General features: G+C 39.4%; 1 protein-coding gene across 2 annotated transcripts in view; it reads right to left on the reverse strand.

Annotated features, from left to right (window-relative positions):
• The window catches only part of LOC124111830 (AT-rich interactive domain-containing protein 2-like), a 49,407-nt gene that overhangs the window by 24,251 nt on the left and 2,777 nt on the right, over positions 1-22,379 (reverse strand). For both annotated transcript variants that reach the window (XM_046471673.2, XM_046471672.2), the window contains exons 3-5: positions 8,969-9,066; positions 4,456-4,604; positions 2,260-2,478 (exon numbers count right to left, since the gene is read on the reverse strand). In XM_046471673.2, the coding sequence (XP_046327629.2) occupies positions 2,260-2,478; positions 4,456-4,604; positions 8,969-9,066 (466 nt within the window). The remainder of the gene's footprint in view (positions 1-2,259; positions 2,479-4,455; positions 4,605-8,968; positions 9,067-22,379) is intronic.

Below are 22,379 nucleotides of genomic sequence, written 5' to 3' on the forward strand. Positions count from 1 at the left end.
CAAACAATTCCAAGCATATATGTGAAATATTTTCCAGCTGACAAAATCAGCTACATTACTTTGCATTACGGAAGAGCATAATGCTTCAAAACACAAACTGAGCTTTTTAAAAAGAAAAATGTTCGCAAGGCATGACTAACTGCTTGTACGTGTGTCGCACATCTATCGCTTTTAGAGCATGAATACTCAAGGGTGAAGAGCTGTTATTCTGTCAAGAAACACATCTGCTTTGTTTTGAATTTGAAGAGTGTTATTAATGTTTGACATAACATACACTTGTATTCACCAACACCAGTCTGTGCCAGAACATCTCCAGCCCAAAATAGTTTCTTGTCGTAATTTTCAGTAGATATTAGTGTTAATATATGGGCTACTATATTAGCTGTGCATACAAGACAAAGCAAACATTTACAAGACTCAGGATTCGGACTAGTTCAGTAGTTGCTCAAGTTTTAAGTGTGTCACTATTACCATTCCATCTTAAAATAACCCATTGAATTTAACAATACGTTTTACAAGCTTTCCCGAAAACACTTTCCTGTTTGGTGAATCTGGTGATGCCGTCTGCTGAATCTGTTTAATGTCAACTCAAGTTAGCTATATATCTAGTTGAGCAAAGACGGTATTCTCTTTGGTTAATCCTAGGTCATGGTCAGATATGTTCTAACATCGGCAGTATCATTTGCACAAGCTCCTAGGCTTATCAACTGACTCGGAATCAGTGGCCAATATTACAGAGCTATTGGATGGCTCGGGTCTAAATGCAAGTTCAATATGACAACTGTATACCTCAGCAGGGGCACCACATATAACTCTACCAGATTACAAGAGCTGGCATATTTCAACACCTTCACAGTAACTCTAGTGAGACAGATGCAGATACCACTCAACAGGTGTTCAACAGATGCTCTATGTTGACTATTACAGTGAGCTATTTCAATAAAAGCAACACGATCAAATTTCCAAGCTAAGGCAAAAGAAAAGCAAAGCCACACAACCCTACTTGACACTATTACATGTTTGAGAGAAAACCTGGAGAAAAACTAACATCTTGTGTTGAAGTTCAGGATACAAAACATGAAATAACAAATTTCAAAATAAGCACATACATGTATCAGGCTGGAGTTGTCCAAAGGAACAGACTGACAGCTCTACCTCATGTTAAAGCTCCTACATTTGCGAAAACTTTGGACAGATGTCAGAGTGACAACTCCAGTTAAGCCGATCATTCAACCACTGGTCCAAAGACTCGATGAGCATGCACATCTTAACCAGGACATAATAGCTTCATTTCTAACTCCCATGCGGCTAAACAGATGCTCCAAAATGTCTACCATCTCAAATGAGAATGAAACTCTTATTCATTATAAGAACCCTAGTGCCTCATGATGACTACAAGGGCTGGGACGAGTCCGAATTTACTACCTGGGTACCCACCCCCCTATTACCCGACCCTACATGGGTACCCACTGCAGGTCTCAAGAGATGGGTACAAAATGTCCCATTGGGCATTTTATTACCATAGCACTGGCAAAACGTGTTTAGATACATGTATTAAACAATCTGGTCATGCATACACTGAAGTTGACTCAAGTTATATCTTTATTCAAAGATGCGAAAAGTCAGAAGAAATGGGTGCATAGTCAGAAAGAAATGCGAACTTTGTGACTTGTAGTGTAACCATAGAGTTCTAGATACTTTTTGTCATTAACAATATATCACATGACCAACCACGGGTCCGGGTAGTCCTGTAGTCCTGTACCCGGGTCTGGAGGGTACTGAGTAGACCCAGGTACCCGAGTTATCCGTCCCAGCCCTAATGACAACTCGTGTTCTACCAAAATGTAGTAGCTACATCAACAACCAGTCTGAAATAAGCAGCAGACATGATGCGTTTACATTTGCCATCTACCAATACATGAGTGAGTGAGTTGGGTTTAATGCCGCTTTTAACATTATTCCAGTTATATCATGGCATGTCAGCTTAATGTGGGAGGAAAGCCCGAAGTGGTGCAGGTCTCAGATGTTTACCACTTCGGTTAAACCCACGAGCACGGGTATGGTGCTGACAAACCTAGAAACATAATCGGGGCGAACCGGGACTCGAACCCACAATCATAGGTTTCTGGTGTGCCCAAAGGACTCGACTCTGCACAGCAAATTGCGGCGCCTTAGACGACTGGGCTACCCATGCCCCCCTATCAATACATGACATCACTGTATCTAATAATAGTCAATCAAAGATGATAAGGTACTTACCCTCTGAAAATATTCCTATATGCGCCAAGAGTAAATCTACAAGTTGGTGAGATTTCTTGAGCGTTAACACATGTCTGCTTTCATTGGATAATAATGTACACACATTCACAACAAAGTCAACTTCATTTGGTAATCCCGATAATAATGATCTTTCCAGTTTATCATATTCACTTGGTTTCAAGAGATCTTGAGACAGGCTATACGTTTGCCGCACCGCATCTGAAAGTATAGGTTGTAGAATTAAACATATAGAATAGTGAAGATTTATAATTCATCTCGCAAGTGATTCATGTCACTTATGATTAGGAAGGAAAACTGCTCTTATGGGCCAATGTCCCCATTGCAAACTATTTTCAGGCAAATTTTTAAAAGTATGGGTCATTTATTTCTCACAATAAGCTGCAGTTTTTTAAATGAGGGTCTGAAGAGTTGAGTCAGGGCCTGCAGCTTCTCAAATCTGTGGGTCCTGATGCCAGACTGGCAATGTTTTTTTTATTACAAACACTGACGTTCTTACAAGAAATCTTTGGCAAGAAAGAAGAAATGACTTATGAGAAAAGAAACCGATATATAATAAAATCAGTATTACCTAGAATGTGAAAATAAATGATCTAGATATATAAATGCTTGTAGCAAAGGAATTCAAACAAATTGGTTCAAACAACTATTGTTGTTCAATGGAGCATAGGAAGCAATAATAAAAGTTAACAATGGAGGCAGCAGCGATTGTGACTGGATTACTGAAATAGGCTTGGAAAAACTGGAGACTTGGAGAAAAAAGGAAAATTGCATCTTCCGTCCCAACTCTACACAAAACACCTTCACATCTGAATTGTTTGCCGCCAGGCACTATCAGCACAAATGTTACCTGTAACCTTAGAAACTCAGGAAATATATTTACACCATGCACAAAATGGCACAGGGTATCCATTTAGATGATAAACTTAGTATGTGTTCAATGCATACTGCATAGGTTTCAAAACTAGATTCGATATCTGTAAATTTTATTCTAAACCACTAGGTTTATGTAGTGATCCTAGCTTCCCTTGTGTGGCTTGTGCAGTGATCCTAGCTTCCCTTGTTTGGCTTAAGTAGTGATTCTAGCTTCCCTTGTTTGGCTTAAGTAGTGATCCTAGCTTCCCTTGTTTGGCTTAAGTAGTGATCCTAGCTTTCCTTGTTTGGCTTGTGCAGTGATCCTAGCTTCCCTTGTTTGGCTTATGTAGTGATCCTAGCTTCCCTTGTTTGGCTTAAGTAGTGATTCTAGCTTCCCTTGTTTGGCTTAAGTAGTGATCCTAGCTTCGCTAATTTGGCTTATTTAGTGATTCTAGCTTCCCTTGTTTGGTTTATGCAGTGATCCTAGCTTCCCTAATTTGGCTTATGTAGTGATCCTAGCTTCCCTTGTTTGGCTTATGTAGTGGTTCTAGCTTCCCTTGTTTGGCTTAAGAAGTGATCCTAGCTCCCTAATTTGGCTTATTTAGTGATTCTAGCTTCCCTTGTTTGGTTTATGCAGTGATCCTAGCTTTCCTTGTTTGGCTTATGTAGTGATCCTAGCTTCCCTTGTAATATATAGGAAAAATTGTATCATAACTTCATTAGGCTATGTTAAGATGTGATCCCTTGTTCCCAATTTATTTCACATTGAATAAAAAATACCTTAACTAAACTACAGTTAAAATGGTCTGTGTTCTTTATTTTGCATCTGGTGAATTTTGGAAATTTTCTCATCAGCCTGACTGCATACCAAATAATTCTTTGCTCTTGATGTACACAGAATGTCATCAGAACATTTGCATTCTTGATGTTTTGTATGTTCTTTATCACATGTAGCATACTATCTCATCTAGATATCTCCAGAAAATGCAAGAAAAAAATACACATTATTGATTAAAATCTCTAATTTTCATATGCGACCAAAAATAGTTTGACCTACAGTTGACATTTAGAAATACACTGCTTGTAAGAACCCAAGAACACATCTCGAATCAAGAGCAAAAAAGGTTGTAACATTTGCTCAAACTGCATTTAAAGTGCACATGACACGACCTAATGAACATGTTTGCTCGTCGAGACGGGGTTCAGGCATAAATATTAACAGAAGTCCAGCTCTTGAAGGAATCCCAATAGCAAGGACAGGTTGTGATGTGTAACAAGGCATGCATGCAGAAGCCAGTGTTTCCCCAGATCCTGTAACCTCACCTGTAGGCTGATGATGATGATAGTTGTAGGTGAGGGGAACCCCAAATGTTGGTGTACACAACTTTTTCCGTGCTGGGTGACCATCGTCTTCATCATTCCTGTCGGGATCTTGGCCAAGGAAGTGGATTTTCTCATAAATGTGTAGGTACCTACGGACAGACAGTCAACATTACTAGCAAAAGGTGAGCCAGTGTGTTGAACTCATTATACGATCCTGTCACAGACCAGGAAGTATACTGTGATGAGCAGACTCACTTGAATACTTCAGTGAACCATAACCTGTGAAATCAGGGGTCCTGTAATAAATATACTATTGCTGGTAGGTGACAGGGGACACAGTGAGTAGTGTACCAATACCTGAACCTGTCTTCTTGTGAAACAGGTGGCACAGATGTCACAGTCATGGCTGATTGTAGGTTAGAATCTGATTTGCATTGATTATGTTTTGTCAGCACTGTACCTGTGCTCATGGGTTTCACCAAAGTGGTAGACTAGCTTTTAATCCTCTCAGCTGACACCCCATAGCTGAAACACTTATCTTGCATGTGTGTAACAGGTAGACAGATGCATTATCTGCAAATCTACTTCCCCTAGTAAACAGTAAACATGTGAAATTCATGTTGTCAACCAATGAAAAATGCTTTTACATCCCTTCCAAAATTCTACAAAAGCTGAAATGTTTTAAAAACAAAGTGGAGGATAGGCGAAATGGGGTTTAACATTGCGTCCAAGATTATCACACTAACATAGTGGTGTGTGAGCCTACCAGTCCTTGTGTTTTTGTTATCCCTGTAATGCCGAGCCCCAGAGAGGGTAAGAACAAGTACCGTCTTTTAACGTCTTTTGGTATGACGTGTCCTGAGTTCGAACCGTGCGGATGCTCTACAACTAGCCCACGGAAGCGGCCAGGGGAAAAGTGAGACTGTATACATAATATAATAGAGGCAACATACACAACTTCCATCTAGTCTCCCATTAAAACATGCTCAATTTTTGAAAATGAGAAGTTATTTTGAAAGATGTTCACTTCACAGAAACTGTCAAGAGTAGAGTGTGTGACTTTTCCTATTGGAATGTGAGAAATGTACCTCTTGCAGTGCATGTGTGTGAAAGTGTGGTACACAGTGACATTTACTGCCAAAATATCTTCTGACATTACATTTAACAACCATACTAGAGGGCATTACTCATTCTCTTGTGAAGTGTCCAGACATCTTTAATGTATATAACTCATTGGCAACATCACAGAACTGATAATGCCTCTATCAAGAGCCAACACAGCTTGTGTTTAAACAAAATGCAGAAATGGGGGTTTGCATGATATCGGAGAAAAAACCTTCCACTTTGTGACAGATAATTTGTACATGACAATATGAGAAATATGGAGATATTCGGCATATAATAATGAAAATAATACATTCAAAAGCTCTGACATGCATGAGAAACTTAGAAAAAAGAAACATTTAACATGACAGATAGGGCGCTGCATCAAACAAATTTCATTTATATCATAGAGCGTCAGCTTCACGTGAGAGGAAAGTTCAAAGCTCACACCACTAAGGAAGTAGACATGTAGTATTTTGACGCAAGCATGGATATAACGCTGACAAACCAAGAATCACAAGGCAAAAAGTGAGCAGGGCTCACTACTACCCCTGACTTCGACTCTAACACATTATTAAGTTAAAAAACTTGGCGAAAAAAAGCAATATGTTCTCAGAAAATCCACTTATCGAAATCAAATTTTGCACTGCACCTCTCTTATGGGTACAGAAACTGTACCCCCAATTGGAAAAGAATCACTTTCACGTTATAGGTCGCACTAATGTTGAAGAAAAATAACAATTCTAAGCTCAAAACATGTAAATTTTACTATTTCCTCAGAAAATTCACAAAAATAACAATCAAAATCAAACTTTGCACTTCCCCTCTTTTATTAGTATGGAAATTGTTCACTAAATTTGTATCATGTGTAGAAAGAATCCATGCACTAGTTTCAAAGTGATAGGTCACACAAATGTTTCAGCAAACAAATTTGAAGTAAAAAAATTGAAAAACAGCTGTATCTTTTCAGAAAATCCTAAAATTAGAATCAAACTTCTTTGAAAAAATCTATGCTGTCGTTTTCAAGTTATAGGTCACAAAAAAAATGTTCTCGGAATGACAGAATTTCTTGGTGTAACTATATGACCCCGTTCATTTAGGTCAGGGGTAACACAATCAGAACAAATCTGAGATTCTAACACCTACTAGCAAATACTACCATGATTAAGGGAGAGTAAGAGCTCAAAACACATTCACAAATATTCCAGCCACATCACAGCAGACCATTAATAATCAACACAATGCCACACAACATTCCAGCCATATCACAACAGAATGTTTTGTTTGTTTGTTGTTTAACGCCGCACTCAGCAATATTCCAGCTATATGACGGCGGTCTGTAAATAATCGAGTCTGGACCAGACAATCCAGTGATTGACATCATGAGCATCGATCCACGCAACGGGGATTGATAACACGCATCAAACCAAGTCAGCGAGCCTGACCACCTGATCCCGTTAGTCGCCTTTTATGGAAAGCATGGGTTGCTGAAGACGTATTCTACCCCGGATCTTCACGGGTCCACAACAGAATGTAAATAATTGAGAATGGACCAGACAAATCAGTGACTGGTACTATGACCAACTTCCACCCCATCAGGACATGACACAATTGCCAATAGACAAATGGTTCCTGAAGATGTCATGATAAAACTCCTTCACATAAACTGAACAAAAAATGTTAGGGATCATGAATATATTTTTTGGGGGGGGGAGAGACAAAAATATCCCCAAAAATATTTATGATCCCTAACTTGTTTTGTTCAGTATATATTGATCACCCAGTGTTCTAATAGTGCAGAACATAAAGGAATACAAATATCACATCTCACAACTCTGGTCATTTTATCAAGCTGATCAGAAATCCGACTGCCTAAAAGTTGGTTCAAACTTGACCTATACAACATGAACCGACTATCACCCCATGATTCTCCATAGCTATCACAGGAAAATCTCATGATATTGAGAACACGGTTTCCAGATACATAGTTGTGTGTGTACGAAACCAGCTGAGCACTACCCCTTTCTTCCACGACACAGACACAGCACATACATGTGTATTGCTCCAGCACAGCTTGCTGTGTTGTTGTGAGTACAGCCTGATCATTGATTGTGGGTCAATGATTCTCAGCCACAACATTGCAGTGGGAGTGAGAGATTCTATATATAGCAGGCTGGTAGACCCTGACCTGATTAGCTGAGCACCGGTAATAGCAACACTGTCACTGGGTCAATGTGGGGGAGGGAGCATTCAGGGGACAGGATGACTCAAGTCACTTTCAGCCGTTCACCATCATTCTATCTTTCTTAACAAGTGGGAAGGAGTGTTAACATAGTTTTACCAATATTTGAACATCGTCTGGCAGGGGACACCAAAAATCGATGTTCAAAATTTCACATTAACAGGTTAGGGGACAAGTCAACGTTTTAACTAAGAGGCTACCAAAGTGCCCTGCACACATTCTGTAGGGATTCCACAGGCCTCTAAAAGCCCTATGCTTGTAGTACAGGCACAGGCACAGGCACAGGCACAGTCACAGTCACAGCCATTAGTCTGTTTGCCTGAGACGACTAGTGAAAATCTGGAGGGACTAGTTGACACTCACAGAATCTAGCCATTTCACATATACTGCCTGTCTTGAGCTGTGGACTAGTTGGTTTTGACCAATGTGGCGGGGTTGGGTGGGTAGAGAAGGGGGTCGTCTACCACTGCAGTAGGAGTTACCTAAGGATTGACTGGTTTGACTGGTTGAATGTCATTGTACCACTGGCTTGTGAGGTCCAAACTCAGTCACCTTTCATGCGACAGATTAACTATAGTAATATGAACTACATGTGTTCTTTAACTTCTTTTGAGTAGCATATTTCTGACCGAAGTTTTACAGTGACTTTTCTTTCTCAATCCATATATATCCTTACTCAAAATGTTTACATAGTTCTCTGAGAATAGAAAATGCAGTTTACATTTGAAATAACATATCAATATTTGTCCAATAAACATGATAAAAGGAACATGAAGCAATGGTTTTCTTCAAGGACCTGGTGTTACCTAAGTCTTAACACATCCAGCAAATACTTAGACACAGATGTCTTTAATAATTCAGAAATTATGACAAACTATTCCTGAATACTGAAAGAACTATCAATATCAAACATAGCATGCTGTCATTACACAATTTACACACAGTCAGTACACATAAGTAACAGATAAAAGATAAGACTTCACAATCAGTTTCCTATCCTTTAATGTTTAATCCTGCAAGCATCGAAACATTGATGTGAAAAAAGTCACACAAATCAGAAGCATATGACCAACTTTAACAAACTTGGAACAGAAGCTGAATATAGTCTTTCAGAAACTGGCACCATTAAATGGCCTAAATGCAGACTCATTGTATTTGTGTACTCACCTGACATAGACAAACTTGAGTGCCTGGGCTCCATTTGTACAACTCCTGGGCACCTTGAACTCCCCCTGAATGTCCTCCCACTTCTCTTCATTGTTCACCTGTGAAGGGAGGAGAAGGAAGAGATCAGTTTACAGCTAACAGCCTCACAAGGATCTTATCATATTCACGCTACAGGCACACTCAAAAAGTGAACTACTTGAGTACGACAGGATATAGCAAGCATGAAGCTGGGAGTGTGTAAACCATGGGGAGCCCCCGGATTTCAGCCTGATGAGTTGTACCAGGCAACTCCACATCAACCTAACGTCATTATGCAGAAAACCTGCTCTAGACGCTATTAATACATTCGCAAGCAAAATTCAATTACACTTTTTACATTTTTATGTACGCCATCGCTAACCACGGTGAATCAGATATGACGTGAGCCCATCTGAATGGAGCATGAGATGGTTAGAACTTAAGAAATTACACAAATCATCAATTATAGTCATGTCTTACCATAGAAAATTGTCTGTGCACAGTGTGTAACACTGAATTCCATATAAGGCCAACCTTGTTTTGTTTCTTGGATAAATTTGTCAGAAATTGTTTTAATGACTAAGACTAAGTTTCAGAAAATATGTTATTTTGACAGAAACAATGTAACTACATTTAAATTGAAAAGAGCCCAGTAAAATGGGAGATTCAGATCATGTGGAAAATCTAGACTTGCTCATTAGGGTTATAGCATTACAGTAAGGGCTGGGTGGAAGGGGAAATAACATGGTTAAGGGACTGCTTGAGTTGGGTTTAACTCAGCTTGAAAAAGTATTTCAAGAATATCATAGCTGATGTGGAAAGCCTGAAGTGATGCAGGTCAAAGAAGTTTACCACTTTGGTGAAACTCACAAACAGGTAAGGTGTTAACCGACAAGCATCAGCAGATCACAATGTGCAGGACAATATTCGGTTGGACACAAATACGAGACAAGAAGGATGTCAGGAGGCATCTGTGAGCATGTTTGTATTTTGACAGCCATAAGTCAGTGAAAGAGACTGCTGTTGTTGTTGTGGTGCATTTACCAGTCTACTGTAAATCTGTGATGCAGGTCAAACAAGTTGCTTAGACCAGGTTTAGCCAGCAGTAAACATTTTTCTACCTACAGTGTAAGTCTCTTTCAAGACATTTCATTTGATACAATTATCCAACTATACTTGCCCTAAACCAAACATATTACCATACCACACCATACAATACCATACCCAGGCAAGTAATTAGAGGTATCATGTTAAGCATGGTAAAGCTTTGCTTGTTTGTTGTTTAACGCCACACTCAGCAATATTCCAGATAAATGACAGCTATCTGTAATGATCGAGTCTGGACCAGACAATCCAGTGATTGACATCATGAGCATTGATCCATGCAATTGGTATATGATGACAGGGATCAACCAAGTCAGCAAACCTGACCACTTGATCCAGTTAGTCGCCTATTACGACAAGCATAGTCGCCTTTACTGCAAGCATGGGTTGCTGCAGACCTATTCTTCACAGGTCTCATGGTAAAGCAACTCAAGTAGTAACCTTGAAAATTTAACATAATTTGGGAACACTTTTAATTAGATGATGAACTCATTTCTCATATGGATGCCTCAATATCAAATATATTCGACACATGTTCTTCCCAATGTTCTAAAGTTATTAACACTAAAAAGAGATCACCCTTCAATTTCATACCAGCAAACTCATTATCATGTATGTCAATGAACAAAATTCATTATGATTTATGTATCCAGCCTAAGTTGGAAGAAATCAACATCTTCATGCTTGCTTGTTCAGACATGATCAGGACGAACTATTAGTACTTCATCATCACATTTCCTCTTGCACATCAACAATACCATGGGGAGTTGAGTGTGCACTTAGTACACACAGATGAGGTACTTCCTTGCAACATCCTACATCACCTCATGCAACATTCCAAAATATTTCACACTACTATAAAAAAATAAATCAATCAAACTTCCTTTTTTCATTTCAGGTCGGCCCCGCATAGATCTCCGCGAGTATGCAGTGAAGCCAGCTAAAGAGGATACACAACTACAGAATTAAATCTGTTCTTCTCCAACACTATCACGAACACCATTCCAGCCTAGACTAATCCTTTTCATGTTGAAGCTTGCTATGCTGGCCCAGTGGTAGCAGGGGGCTTCGAGTAGGTCGTTCGCCTACACTAGCTTATCATACAAAGCTTACAGGTCAAACAAGCGTCTCCTGCCACATACACACAATACAAAAAACATATAGCCCACGCCACTAGGTGTTGCCAGGCATTTTGCATACATCTCGCTAAACTTCCAATATCCCATAAAAAACATCTGGAACTAGCTTAAACTGCACAGGGTGAAACTTGTTGTCACATCCAGTTGTATTAACAATAAACAGCCAGAAAAAAAATCAATAGGACCAAGCTGAGGGTGAATATCTTGTCCCTCATTACCATGTGGACTGTGGTTAGGCCACAGCTTGATTGCTGCCACTTCCATCTAACACACCAAATTAATTTCATAGCTGACTACTCCACCACTATAGCTGTGTGTCATCTGGTGCACCATATGATACCGCTAATGAACTAGGGAGTTGGGAACATGGCCACACTGTCAACAACACATTCAATTCCATAAGTCACATCTGTTATCCTTCACTGAATTAAACCAAACATTGAATTTTCCTCTAATAGTTTAACAAAGTACATATTGAGCCAATGCTTTGTAAATGGAAATTTAGAAGTAACACACATTATGGATCTGAATATGCACAACTATAAGATATAAATAACATATTGTTTTTATAGCCGGTAATTTAGTATTCAGATCATGCTAATAGCCTCTTTGAAAACAAATATCAAATAACATAAGCTCCCTACTCTGAAAGTACCAGACCGCACCCACATTAACTGTGACTAGACGCTGATGGATTTCTTGTAATTAGGATGTGACTCACAAATACGTACATGCGTCTGGCAATAAAATTGGATGAAAAATCAAGATCTCATTTGGAGGCTTGCTCATTTGTAACCCGGCAACAATACACCATACATCTGCAGGGACATTTTGACTCCATTATGATACAACTCACAAAGTCTTTGTACAGACAGATACTATAAACATGAAGGATGTGATAAAAGAAGTGAAAGAGCAGCCACTGTAAATATATTGACATCCATCATTGTCACAGTGCCGTATTTGTAGCCAGCACCAAGCAAGTGGCTGTTTGATGTCCCTATCCAAGGTCTAGTGGTAACTTGGCTTGCAGATTGATCACGGAGGTGGTACGATCAAAGTGCATCAAAATTGATTTCAACCACGCTTTCAGCTCCAATCTCCCCTTGTGTGATGTTAACTGTCCAAGTGGATTATAGGGGTCTCATCATACAGTCTGCCTTCTTTGATGTCTTCCTTGGAAGAAAGACTAGTTCACCTCAGAAACACAATACCCTTTACTAAACTGTCAACATATATTTTAAATATAAGAGCAAACACCCAACATTGCTGTGTTATAACTGGATGGCTAATGACTTATATATGTAATAATGATACTACAGCATCAACCTTTTGTGGTGAACACAACAAGATTATTAAACTTGGCAAACGCAAAATATCCAAAAAAAAGATTTGTGAAAGTGACTGTGGACTTGGGCCAGCCTTAGATACATAGAGAATACTACACTCATTCTCGTTAGATACCATTTTTACGAAACGAGTGGACCTTCTGTGGTATCTGACCGAGCGAAAGCGAGGTCAGATAACATAGAAAGTTCACGAGTTTCGTAAAAATGGTATCTAACGAGAATGAGTGTGGTATTTTATTTATTACCCACGTTAAATATATATTTAAGTGTAAATACATAACAACGTTCTTTTGTTGACAGACCAAACTGAAACCGGTTGCAAAATCTGGTTGCGTATGAATATTGATATATGCCCAAATATGGGCATTGTTGACATTTCTATGCATACGCATTAACAACATGCGCCTGCAGTTGTGTTTGCAAAGAAAACAGCACCGACGCTCAAGATCCTTTTGGAAGAAATTCTTCAACTTTGGTAATTCAAGCGCCATGTTGTTAGTACGAAGGTGAGGTGAGGTGAGGTGAGGTGAGGTGAGGTGAGGTGAGGTGAGGTGAAATGGGGTTTAACGTCGCGTCCAAGATTATTGCACTTATATAGCGACGTGCATGTACGTGTGTGTGTTTGTGTGGCTGCTTGTACTAGTCTGGACTGATGCCGATTTATAGTGCTAGCTCACTGAGATACCATGCCGCAGTTAAACATGAATACCCCACTCAGACACAGTATACTGACTCCGAGCCGACCAGTCCTTGTTTTAGTCCCTTAATGCCGAGCGCCAGACAGGGTAAAAACAAGTACCATCTTTAAACGTCTTTTGGTATGACGCGGCCGGGGATCGAAACCCGGACCTTACGCTCTCTGGGCGGACGCTCTACCATTAGACCACGGAGGCGGTTTGTTAGTACGAAGGACACCTATAAGAAAATTTGAAAAGTCACATAAGCGCCGCCCTTTGAATATCGGACCAACAGTCGGTCACTCGCACTGCCAGTGTCCCGTCTGTGCAATCAAAATGATTTGGTTTCTTTGATCTATCACCTGAATTTATATCACGTTCGTTCCAATTTGGAAGAGGGAAATCAGAGTGTTCGCCAAAGACATTCATGTTAACTGTGCCACCCTATACTGAAGACGTGAAAATCAACAAACTCAAGTCTGCTTGCATGTCAGTGACAGCTTCGAACGATCGAAGGGCAAGGTCTACACCGGAATAAGAAAAGACAATCGTGGTCTACTCACAGCTTTTTACGCTAGAGATAGGGAATGTTATTGTACACATTCGGGATGTTCGGGGCCACAAAATCAGAAGTCAGGCACACTTCCACGGATTTTTCGAAAGATTTGTATCTGGTCGTGCAGTCGTGTACGTTCATTCATGAACAACACCTCCCGAAACAGCGCCACAAAATACGCTTCGAAGGGGACACTGATGGCACAACCGGATCATCCCAATTAAGTCTAGATATCTGTCCGGATAGTTAAACAGACCTCATTTCACCACGCTTATCCTTTTACGTTAAATCAAATTGAAAGTTGCGAAAGTGGTCTGGTGCGTCACGCTCATGGAGGACCCTCGCTCTACTGAACGGTAGTCGTACATTGTAAATGGATATAACTCGATTATATATAATGTCTGTAGAAGCTCTATGCATAACTTATATAGAATGCCAACCGAATTTGATGTGTGTAACTATTTTGTTTGTTTTAATAAAGTGTTTGTAAATATTTCTCATTCTCATTATTAATTTCTTCAGTTCTGCCTTGTAGTTACAAAATGAATGACGTCTCCACGATTTTTTATGAATGAAAAAAGTAGTCCCGGTGTGACAGAGGTCACGGTTATCCAATCAAAACGAATTAAACAAGGTCAACATTGTACGACACATGTGTAGTATCTTACCACCTGTAACTTCACCACGTACGTAATAAAAAAGACTATTCCAGGGGACTTTTTCCACCAGTTCTCAGAGTTTGTAGCTAGTATTGCTTGAATAATACAAATATGTTCACTATGTACATTTTCTGTCAGTTTTATTCAGTTCCCATTTATAGCAAAATTGAAGCACTGAGAACTTGTTCAGGTCAGTGTTCCACAAAGTGATCTTAACGCTACGATTGTCGATTGTCTTATGTTAGGGTACGAGGGTTACAATCACCTTAGCGCTAAGATCGCTTTGTGGGGCAGGACCCTGAACTATAGCCCTCAAATGCAACAAGTCAATGTGGACTACCATCGTTGAATTGTTACTTGTCCCCAGTAAATATACTCCTAGTCTTACACTAGTGCACCAGCATGAATTTCGAAGGCTGTATGTAGTGTCATGTCTTCTACTGACTAATGCACCATCTACAGCATGATAGAAGAACACATGTAATATATGTACCAGTGGGATCCAGTATCACCAAAAAGGTCAGGCAGCATCTTTTAATAATGCACTAAAACCAGTCCCAAATGGCAAGAAGATATATAACAACAATCTCTTTAGTTTAAGTTTGTCTGTGAGATGCAAAAACGTAAAAGCCAAAACTAAACATTAAGTCTAAACTGCTTGGATATATACTGAAGCACAGTGACAAAGCATATCAACTTTAATTCAAAATCAGAAGAGATGTGTTTTTGTGTTCAAGTCCATCTCCAAACACACTGTACAACATTAAACCCAATTAACACTGTTGTGTTTCATTATCTCATGCCTAAATAACCAGAACTTAATTTGAATTTTGTGGCCATTTTGCAAGTTATTTAAAAAATATATATCAAATATGTATTTTGAAAGTGTCTAAGGATATGCTCAAATCAATAGGCTAAAATTGAAAACATTTTGCGCTAGAGTTTCAGTACACTTGCCTGCAAGGTCCATCTGTGGTGAAAGTATCTAGTTGGGTTAGACAGTTTCTGTGCTAGTTAAAATCAAAAAGAACTACCAGTACCTAATTTCTGCTTATAAATAAGTACACTACTGGTCTGATATAGATCATAGTGCCTATTAGGCATACGATACAGCAAAGTCACGATACAATATGTATCATGATATGCATATAATTTATTTATGCCAAAATGGCATGGAAACTTCTTGACAATAAATATTTCAGAGCAGGTTCAAAATTAAAAGCTAGCTAGTAGACACATTTTCATAGCGGCAATTTTAGAAGTGAACTTCAAATACTAATTACAATACATTTTGTGATATTTGACTGACAAAACCGCTAGGGGTATTTTAATGACTGGTAAGTAATATATTTTACAAAGTGTATCATCTTGTTTTGACAAAAAATATATCGTAATGTATCATTTCATCCCTAGTGTATATTCGGCATAGGATATTCCATCTTCTTTTTCCCTTTGAATGATAAGGCTATGGCATCAGCAACATAACATGCCAGTGGCCCAATGGGACTAATATGTAGTGTTGCATGACCTAGGCATTCTATGTGAGGAGTAAAAATACCACTGCACAAACCACACTGATAGTTCTCTCAAAATACCACAGCTATATACAAAACATTCTACCAACATGAAACACTGACATCCTACACAATATACAGCAATCATAATATCATTAATAACTCTCATTCCTTATCTGAAGAATGCTGTCAACAATATTTCCGAGCTCCGCAATGTTTCTTTTGAAGACATCACTTCTGATGAAGCCATCAACCAGTTGCTTCATACACCACTGGGACAGTAACAACGCTATGCGAGATTCCTGGCTATGCAATGCTGAACACAAGACATAGCCCCACATAATCAATTGAAATAACCAGAGCAAGGCAGGTTCTGAATGGATCCATGTCTCTAGATAGATCATTGTGGCATTGATATGGAGGTCAGAAGCAGGACAGCTATAAATAGACTCTCAGTGTAAGCATTGGTAACCTTGCTTTTCTACCTATGGTATTGACATGCTCCATTTGACATGTAGGTTTCCTGGTCAGTAGAGCAGAATGGACAACCAGAATGCAGAGTTATTTTGGTGACAATTGAACTGCCACAATTCCAATGTTTACTCCAGTGTGTATGCTAAATAAAGATGGTAAGCTCCAAGTGGTACAGGTCATAGACTTTGAGTGAAACCAGTGAGCATGGGTATGATGCTGACAGATCACAGAGCTTATCTTGGATTCAAACTCATTGCACCGTGAAGGGACACAACTCTGTACAACAGATAGAGGCCCTTGAAGCCATTGAGTCACCAGCGACCCTCACTGATTAAAGACAATCAGGTCATGGCTGCTTTTTCATAGTAGAAAAATATAATAACTCTATGCAAAGAGTTTCATCAAGAGCAGGATAACTGATGGAGTCATCAAGGTTGTGTATTTGAAGGTGTGAGAGTGACGTAGGGGTTCACATGACATGTTGTTTGTTTATTTGTTGTTTAACACCGCACTCAGCAATATTCTAGCTATATGACGGCGGTCTGTAAATAATTGAGTCTGGACCAGACAATCAAGTGATTGACATGAGCATCAATCCGCGCAATTGGGATAGGATGACATGCATCAACCAAGTCAGAGAGCCTGACCACCCGAGCCCGTTAGTCACCTCTTACGACAAGCATAGTCGCCTTTTACGGCAAGCATGGGTTGCTGAAGACGTATTCTAACCTGGATCTTCACGGGTTACATGACTCATGGTTCAAACTTCAAAGTCAACAGTCTTCATACACAGAACATCAAGTGATTATGGTGCACGATGGGCAGCAAACTACCTGCTTGGCTATGTTTTCCAGTTTGATGCAACCAGGACCAGTAGACTGGGAGCACTGATCCACTTTATCAGCTAAAATGTTTCACTGGATTAGCCTAGCCTAATCATAGGAGTTTCATAGGAATCCCCAAAAGTTGAATATTCAATCAACACCTACGTCCTCTTAGCCAAACCGGACTCACTTAATCATGTTCAGAGAAAGATACTTGAGAAATATCAGTTCCATGAGTTTGGATATGATGCAAAAGTTCTTGTTATGTTTTTGGTACATCTGCGAGTGAATGTTGCGAACAGACGTCACAGACGTTTACCACTTTCATGAAACCCACAAGCATGGGCATGGTGCTGACAAACTAGAAACATAATCGGGGCGAACTGGGATTCAAACCCATAATCATAGGTTTCTGGCATGCCCAAGGGGCGCAACTCTGCACAGCGAATCGCAGCGCCTTAGACGACATGGTCACCCATGCCCACTATTCCAGGTGTCGTGACCAGGCAAATCAGTTACTGAAGTCATGAGCAACACTCCATGCCATCGGCGTATCGTCACACGTAATCAACAAGGTGCCTCAGTCTCACCGCCCCCGATCCAATTTTTGTCTCATCTTCCAACAAGCTTGAGGTCCTGGAGACCATTCTGACCCATTGCAATTTTTCCTGTCCATCCCAAAGTTTGTTACCAATGCTTGTTATAACAGCTGACTATGAGGATCAGTGATGTGATCTACTATCTTACTGACTGATCTGTTGATAACTTTGATTAAACATGCGGGGAGAATTATCAACATGAACAAAATTGAAAACAACAAACATGTGCATCAAAATAAACTCAATGACATGGTTCATTCAATTGATATAACATAAACATTTTGAAATCTTCAAAAAGTACATGTTACTTGAAGTAAGACACATCAAGAAAACATTTCTGGCAGTCTGACAAAATCTCGAAAGCAGACAAGGTGTTGCAGTTCATGTCTTCAATTCTGACAGTCACTGAGTGTTAAAATCTCTGTGTGGAAATCCCTACAAGACCTCTTACTTCTCTGTTTTGTGCAACATTTAAAAAAAGATTGCTTTACACACCAAAACATCTTAAATAACTGTTGTTTGTTTGTTGTTTACACCACACTCGGCAATATTCCAGCTATATGACGTTGATCTGTAACCAGTCGAGTCTGGACCAAACAATTCAGTAATTTACTCCAAATAACTGAAAATGACAGAGAACAACAACTAGGCAACATACTTCGGACTTATGCCATGTTATGGTAATTAAATTTGTTTTTTGGTTGTTTCTTATTAAAGGTGCACTTTAGGAAGGTAACCTGTATTGCCTTGAAACCAAAGCCATTGATGGACATGAAGACAATCTTTTGACAGATTTGTTTTTCAATGTTGAATTTCTCACAAACTCTATCGTAAACAGTGGGAATGGTTGGTATGGTTGATATTGCCAAGCCAACATTGAGGCTGGTTTGTAACTTGCATTCTGATAGGTACGCTAGATATAGTAGGGTAGCCAATCAAATTGGCTAAAGGAAATCAAGAGCGGGTAATTTGAGAATCGCAGTGATGGGTCCAGGGATTAGTGTAGGTTTCACCAAGATGCTAGCCCATGCAGATATGGAGGATGTTATTGGAACAGGGTGCTTAATATGGTGAACATGGTAGGCACTTTACAACAAACACAAGTACACCTAGATATGCAGTAATGTGGATTTACATACAGCTCCCCATGACTACTATCATAAAAAACACATGATCAGTTGACTGAATAAAAGAGCGAGTTCTCACACGAATGTTATTGTCAGTTAAACATATTAAGGAAGTAACAATACAGTTTCACACATTAGAATGACTAGGTAATCAATCTTTGCCAAAATCTTTTGCGACTACTCCCCCAACTTAACTCTCATCATTTTCAGCAGAATTATACTCGACTCAGGCTTCAGACTAGTAGCTAAAGTCACAGACTGCAATAAAAAAATAATAAGTTAATGTATTTAAAATATACAGTGGCTTGAGAACTTGTGTACATAGTGTCAGAAAAAGTATTTCCCACATACTTTAATACCATTTTACATGGCCCTTTAAAAGGTTTTGTGTCAAGGGATGATTTCAAGTGCTGGTGGCGTTGCACAATGTATTTAGGACTATTGTACCTACACCGCAACCTTACTACAGGTGTAATGATACGGTAGGGTGACGATATGATACGTATCTTGATACTATGGGTGCTTTACACTTCGTATCCAGATACATGACTTTCATTTCACGAATTGATATTCTTTCATTCTGAAGGTGAATCACAACCCTGAACCATTTTTTATTAAAATTTCAGAGATCAAAGGTAGGATATTGTACAACAGATGAATGTTATGCTATTTATGTCAAACCATGAAATACAAGAGAATCTGCGAAAGCTGTTGGTTGAACTGTAAATTACTATTTCACATGTTTTATCCCGTTCAGACGCAACACCAGATTTCAAGGCGTACGCAAATTTCAATGCTGCACTCAGATTACTGGGTGTTTATTTGACATGCACAAAAAGAAAGGAAATTCTTCCTCAAAGGGACATAATTCTTTATTGGCACCTTTGCCCTTGAGATTTCAGTGCTGCCTTCAAATACCAACATATGTTATCATCACACTCAAATTATGGTACACCTTGTTATCACAAGGCAATGGGGGTAAGCCATGGTGTATTTTCAAAATGGTGGCAATATTATGATCGCCAAAAAGCTTTAAGACATATTTTCTCCGTTAAATGCAATAAACTCTTAAAGTCCAATATTGAAAGTGTTTAACATTCATCTCTAATTTTACATCTTCGAGTTAAAAGTTCTCAAATTTCAAAACTGAAACGTAACTTGGAGTTTGTATACGGCAACCAGTGACTTGATTCACTAGCTTAGGTAATGACTTGATTGTTTTTTTCTGGATCCTCTGATGTCATATCGCAATGAATTGTAAACTTAATTTGAAGAAAACAAACATTGCAGACTTTGAGGATATACGAGGTGTTACATGATGATTATGTTCCAAGCTTATGGCAAATTGTAATGACACAAGAGAGTTGTGGTCGATATGACAAACGCCCAGTAATTTAAGTGCGGCACTGAAATTTACCTGCGCCTTGAAATTTGGGGTTGTTTCCAGACCTGATTACACCAATAAAAATTGTAATGAAATGCATTGTAGGTATTGCGATACAGGGGTCTGAAAATATATTGTAATATGGTCCTTGTATCGTTCTACAATACTGTATTGCTGTATCGTTACATCACTAATCCTTACACCCCAAGTTTTATTATAATGTATGTTTTAACCAAGAATCTTCGTCTTGGAATCCCAAAGCAAAGGAAGTTCAGAAATATGTAAAAATGTAACAAAACAAATCATCATGGTGACAGAGCACTGTCGGTTTTCTTTGTAGTCAGCATACAGATGTGTAACTGTATCTGCGATTATAACTGAGCCAGGGAATGAGTCCTTCCATGCCAGGTGTGTTTTTTCCTTCCAAACTGTGAGGTACTTTCCATTTCTATTAATAACTTAGTCATTCCGCACTGAAGACACAGTTTTTTTTGTCACTGGCTACTATGCTCTGGATTGATTAAGGTTGTAACACCAACAGGTTTGAGAGTATATCTGCAACATATGCATAAAAATGTTGAAGAAATCCAAGAAAACATCATCTTCCTGAGGTAAGGGAGTTAACTAAGTCCAGTTTCCAACCTTGCCGAACTTGCAGGAATTTCTTGGCTAGATCGAAGCATCACCAGTGGGTATTACAAGTTATGTCCCTGCTATGTCCCTCCTATTGACCAATCAGATTCCACCTCTCATATCACTTGCATTTGCTTCAAACAAAATTCTGTCCCCCAGTCAAGACGACCTGATCGAAATCTACATTCTGGCACTTTAGACGACTAAGCCACCCGTGCCCCCTTTTTTGAAAAGGGAAGGAGGAGGTGTACAATTAATACACAACATTCAGTCAGGAAAGATCACCGGACCAACTAAAATATCCGCTTCTGTTGTCCATTGATACCAAATGTAGCAGTCATTTAGTCAATTTTCATTAATCTGGGTAACAAGTACTAAATATAGCTTTGGGTGAGTGAGTGAGTGGGTTGGGTTTAATGTCGCTTTTAACAGTATTCCAGTTATCTCGCCGTGTCAGCTTAATGTGGTAGGAAAGCCCAAAGTGACGCAAGTCTCAGACATTTACCACTTCAGTGGAACCCACGAGCACGGGTTTGGTGCTGACAAACCTAGAAACATATTCGGGGCGAACCGGGATTCGAACCCATAATCATAGGTTTCTGGTGTACCCAAGGGACGCAACTCTGCACAGCTAATTGTGTTGCCTCAGATGACTGGGGCCATCCGTGCCTCCAAATATAGCTTTGAAAAGTGTTAACATTACAAGTGCGACCAATCCATCTGACAGCAGTGTGTTGTTTACTTACTTGTTCTGATTTAGGTCACACTTCAGGGCACGCTCTCTGATTGGCTGATGAGAGTAGCATGTCACCAATCGACACAACATATCGAACTCATGGCATGGTAGATCACAGTATCTTCCCGAGGCAAGGGCATTAACTGACTATAAAAGACCAGTTTACACCCTTGCCAAACTAGGCTGGAATTCCCAGGCTTGATCGTAGCACAACCTGTGTCTATTACGAGTTATGTCCCTTCTATGTCCCTCCTACTGACCAATCAGAGTCCACCTCGCCCAGTCAAGATGATCTGACCGATATTCAAGATCTATATTGTAAATAAAACGTGTCTTACCTCGCGAAGTGCATCAAATCACTTGATCACCTTGATTAAAATCATGAAAACATTTGCAAAATATCTGTTGACACCCAGTTGGCAGTACACATGATTTGCAACATGAGGCCAAACGAAATCTGCACTTAGAAACCCATGTTGTTAGTGAACCTGATGTCTAGTTTGTTGCTTGATTTTGATTGGACTATGCATAGACTCACTAGTCCAGCCAAAATGTAACTCAAGAATTCCAGCCTAATTCTTGCCTCAGGAAGATGGATCACAGCAGCTGATGTTATGT

The sequence above is a fragment of the Haliotis rufescens genome, unplaced genomic scaffold (genome assembly GCF_023055435.1).
Source record: "Haliotis rufescens isolate VD_foot unplaced genomic scaffold, xgHalRufe1.0.p SCAF_5, whole genome shotgun sequence".
Lineage (NCBI taxonomy): Eukaryota > Metazoa > Mollusca > Gastropoda > Lepetellida > Haliotidae > Haliotis > Haliotis rufescens.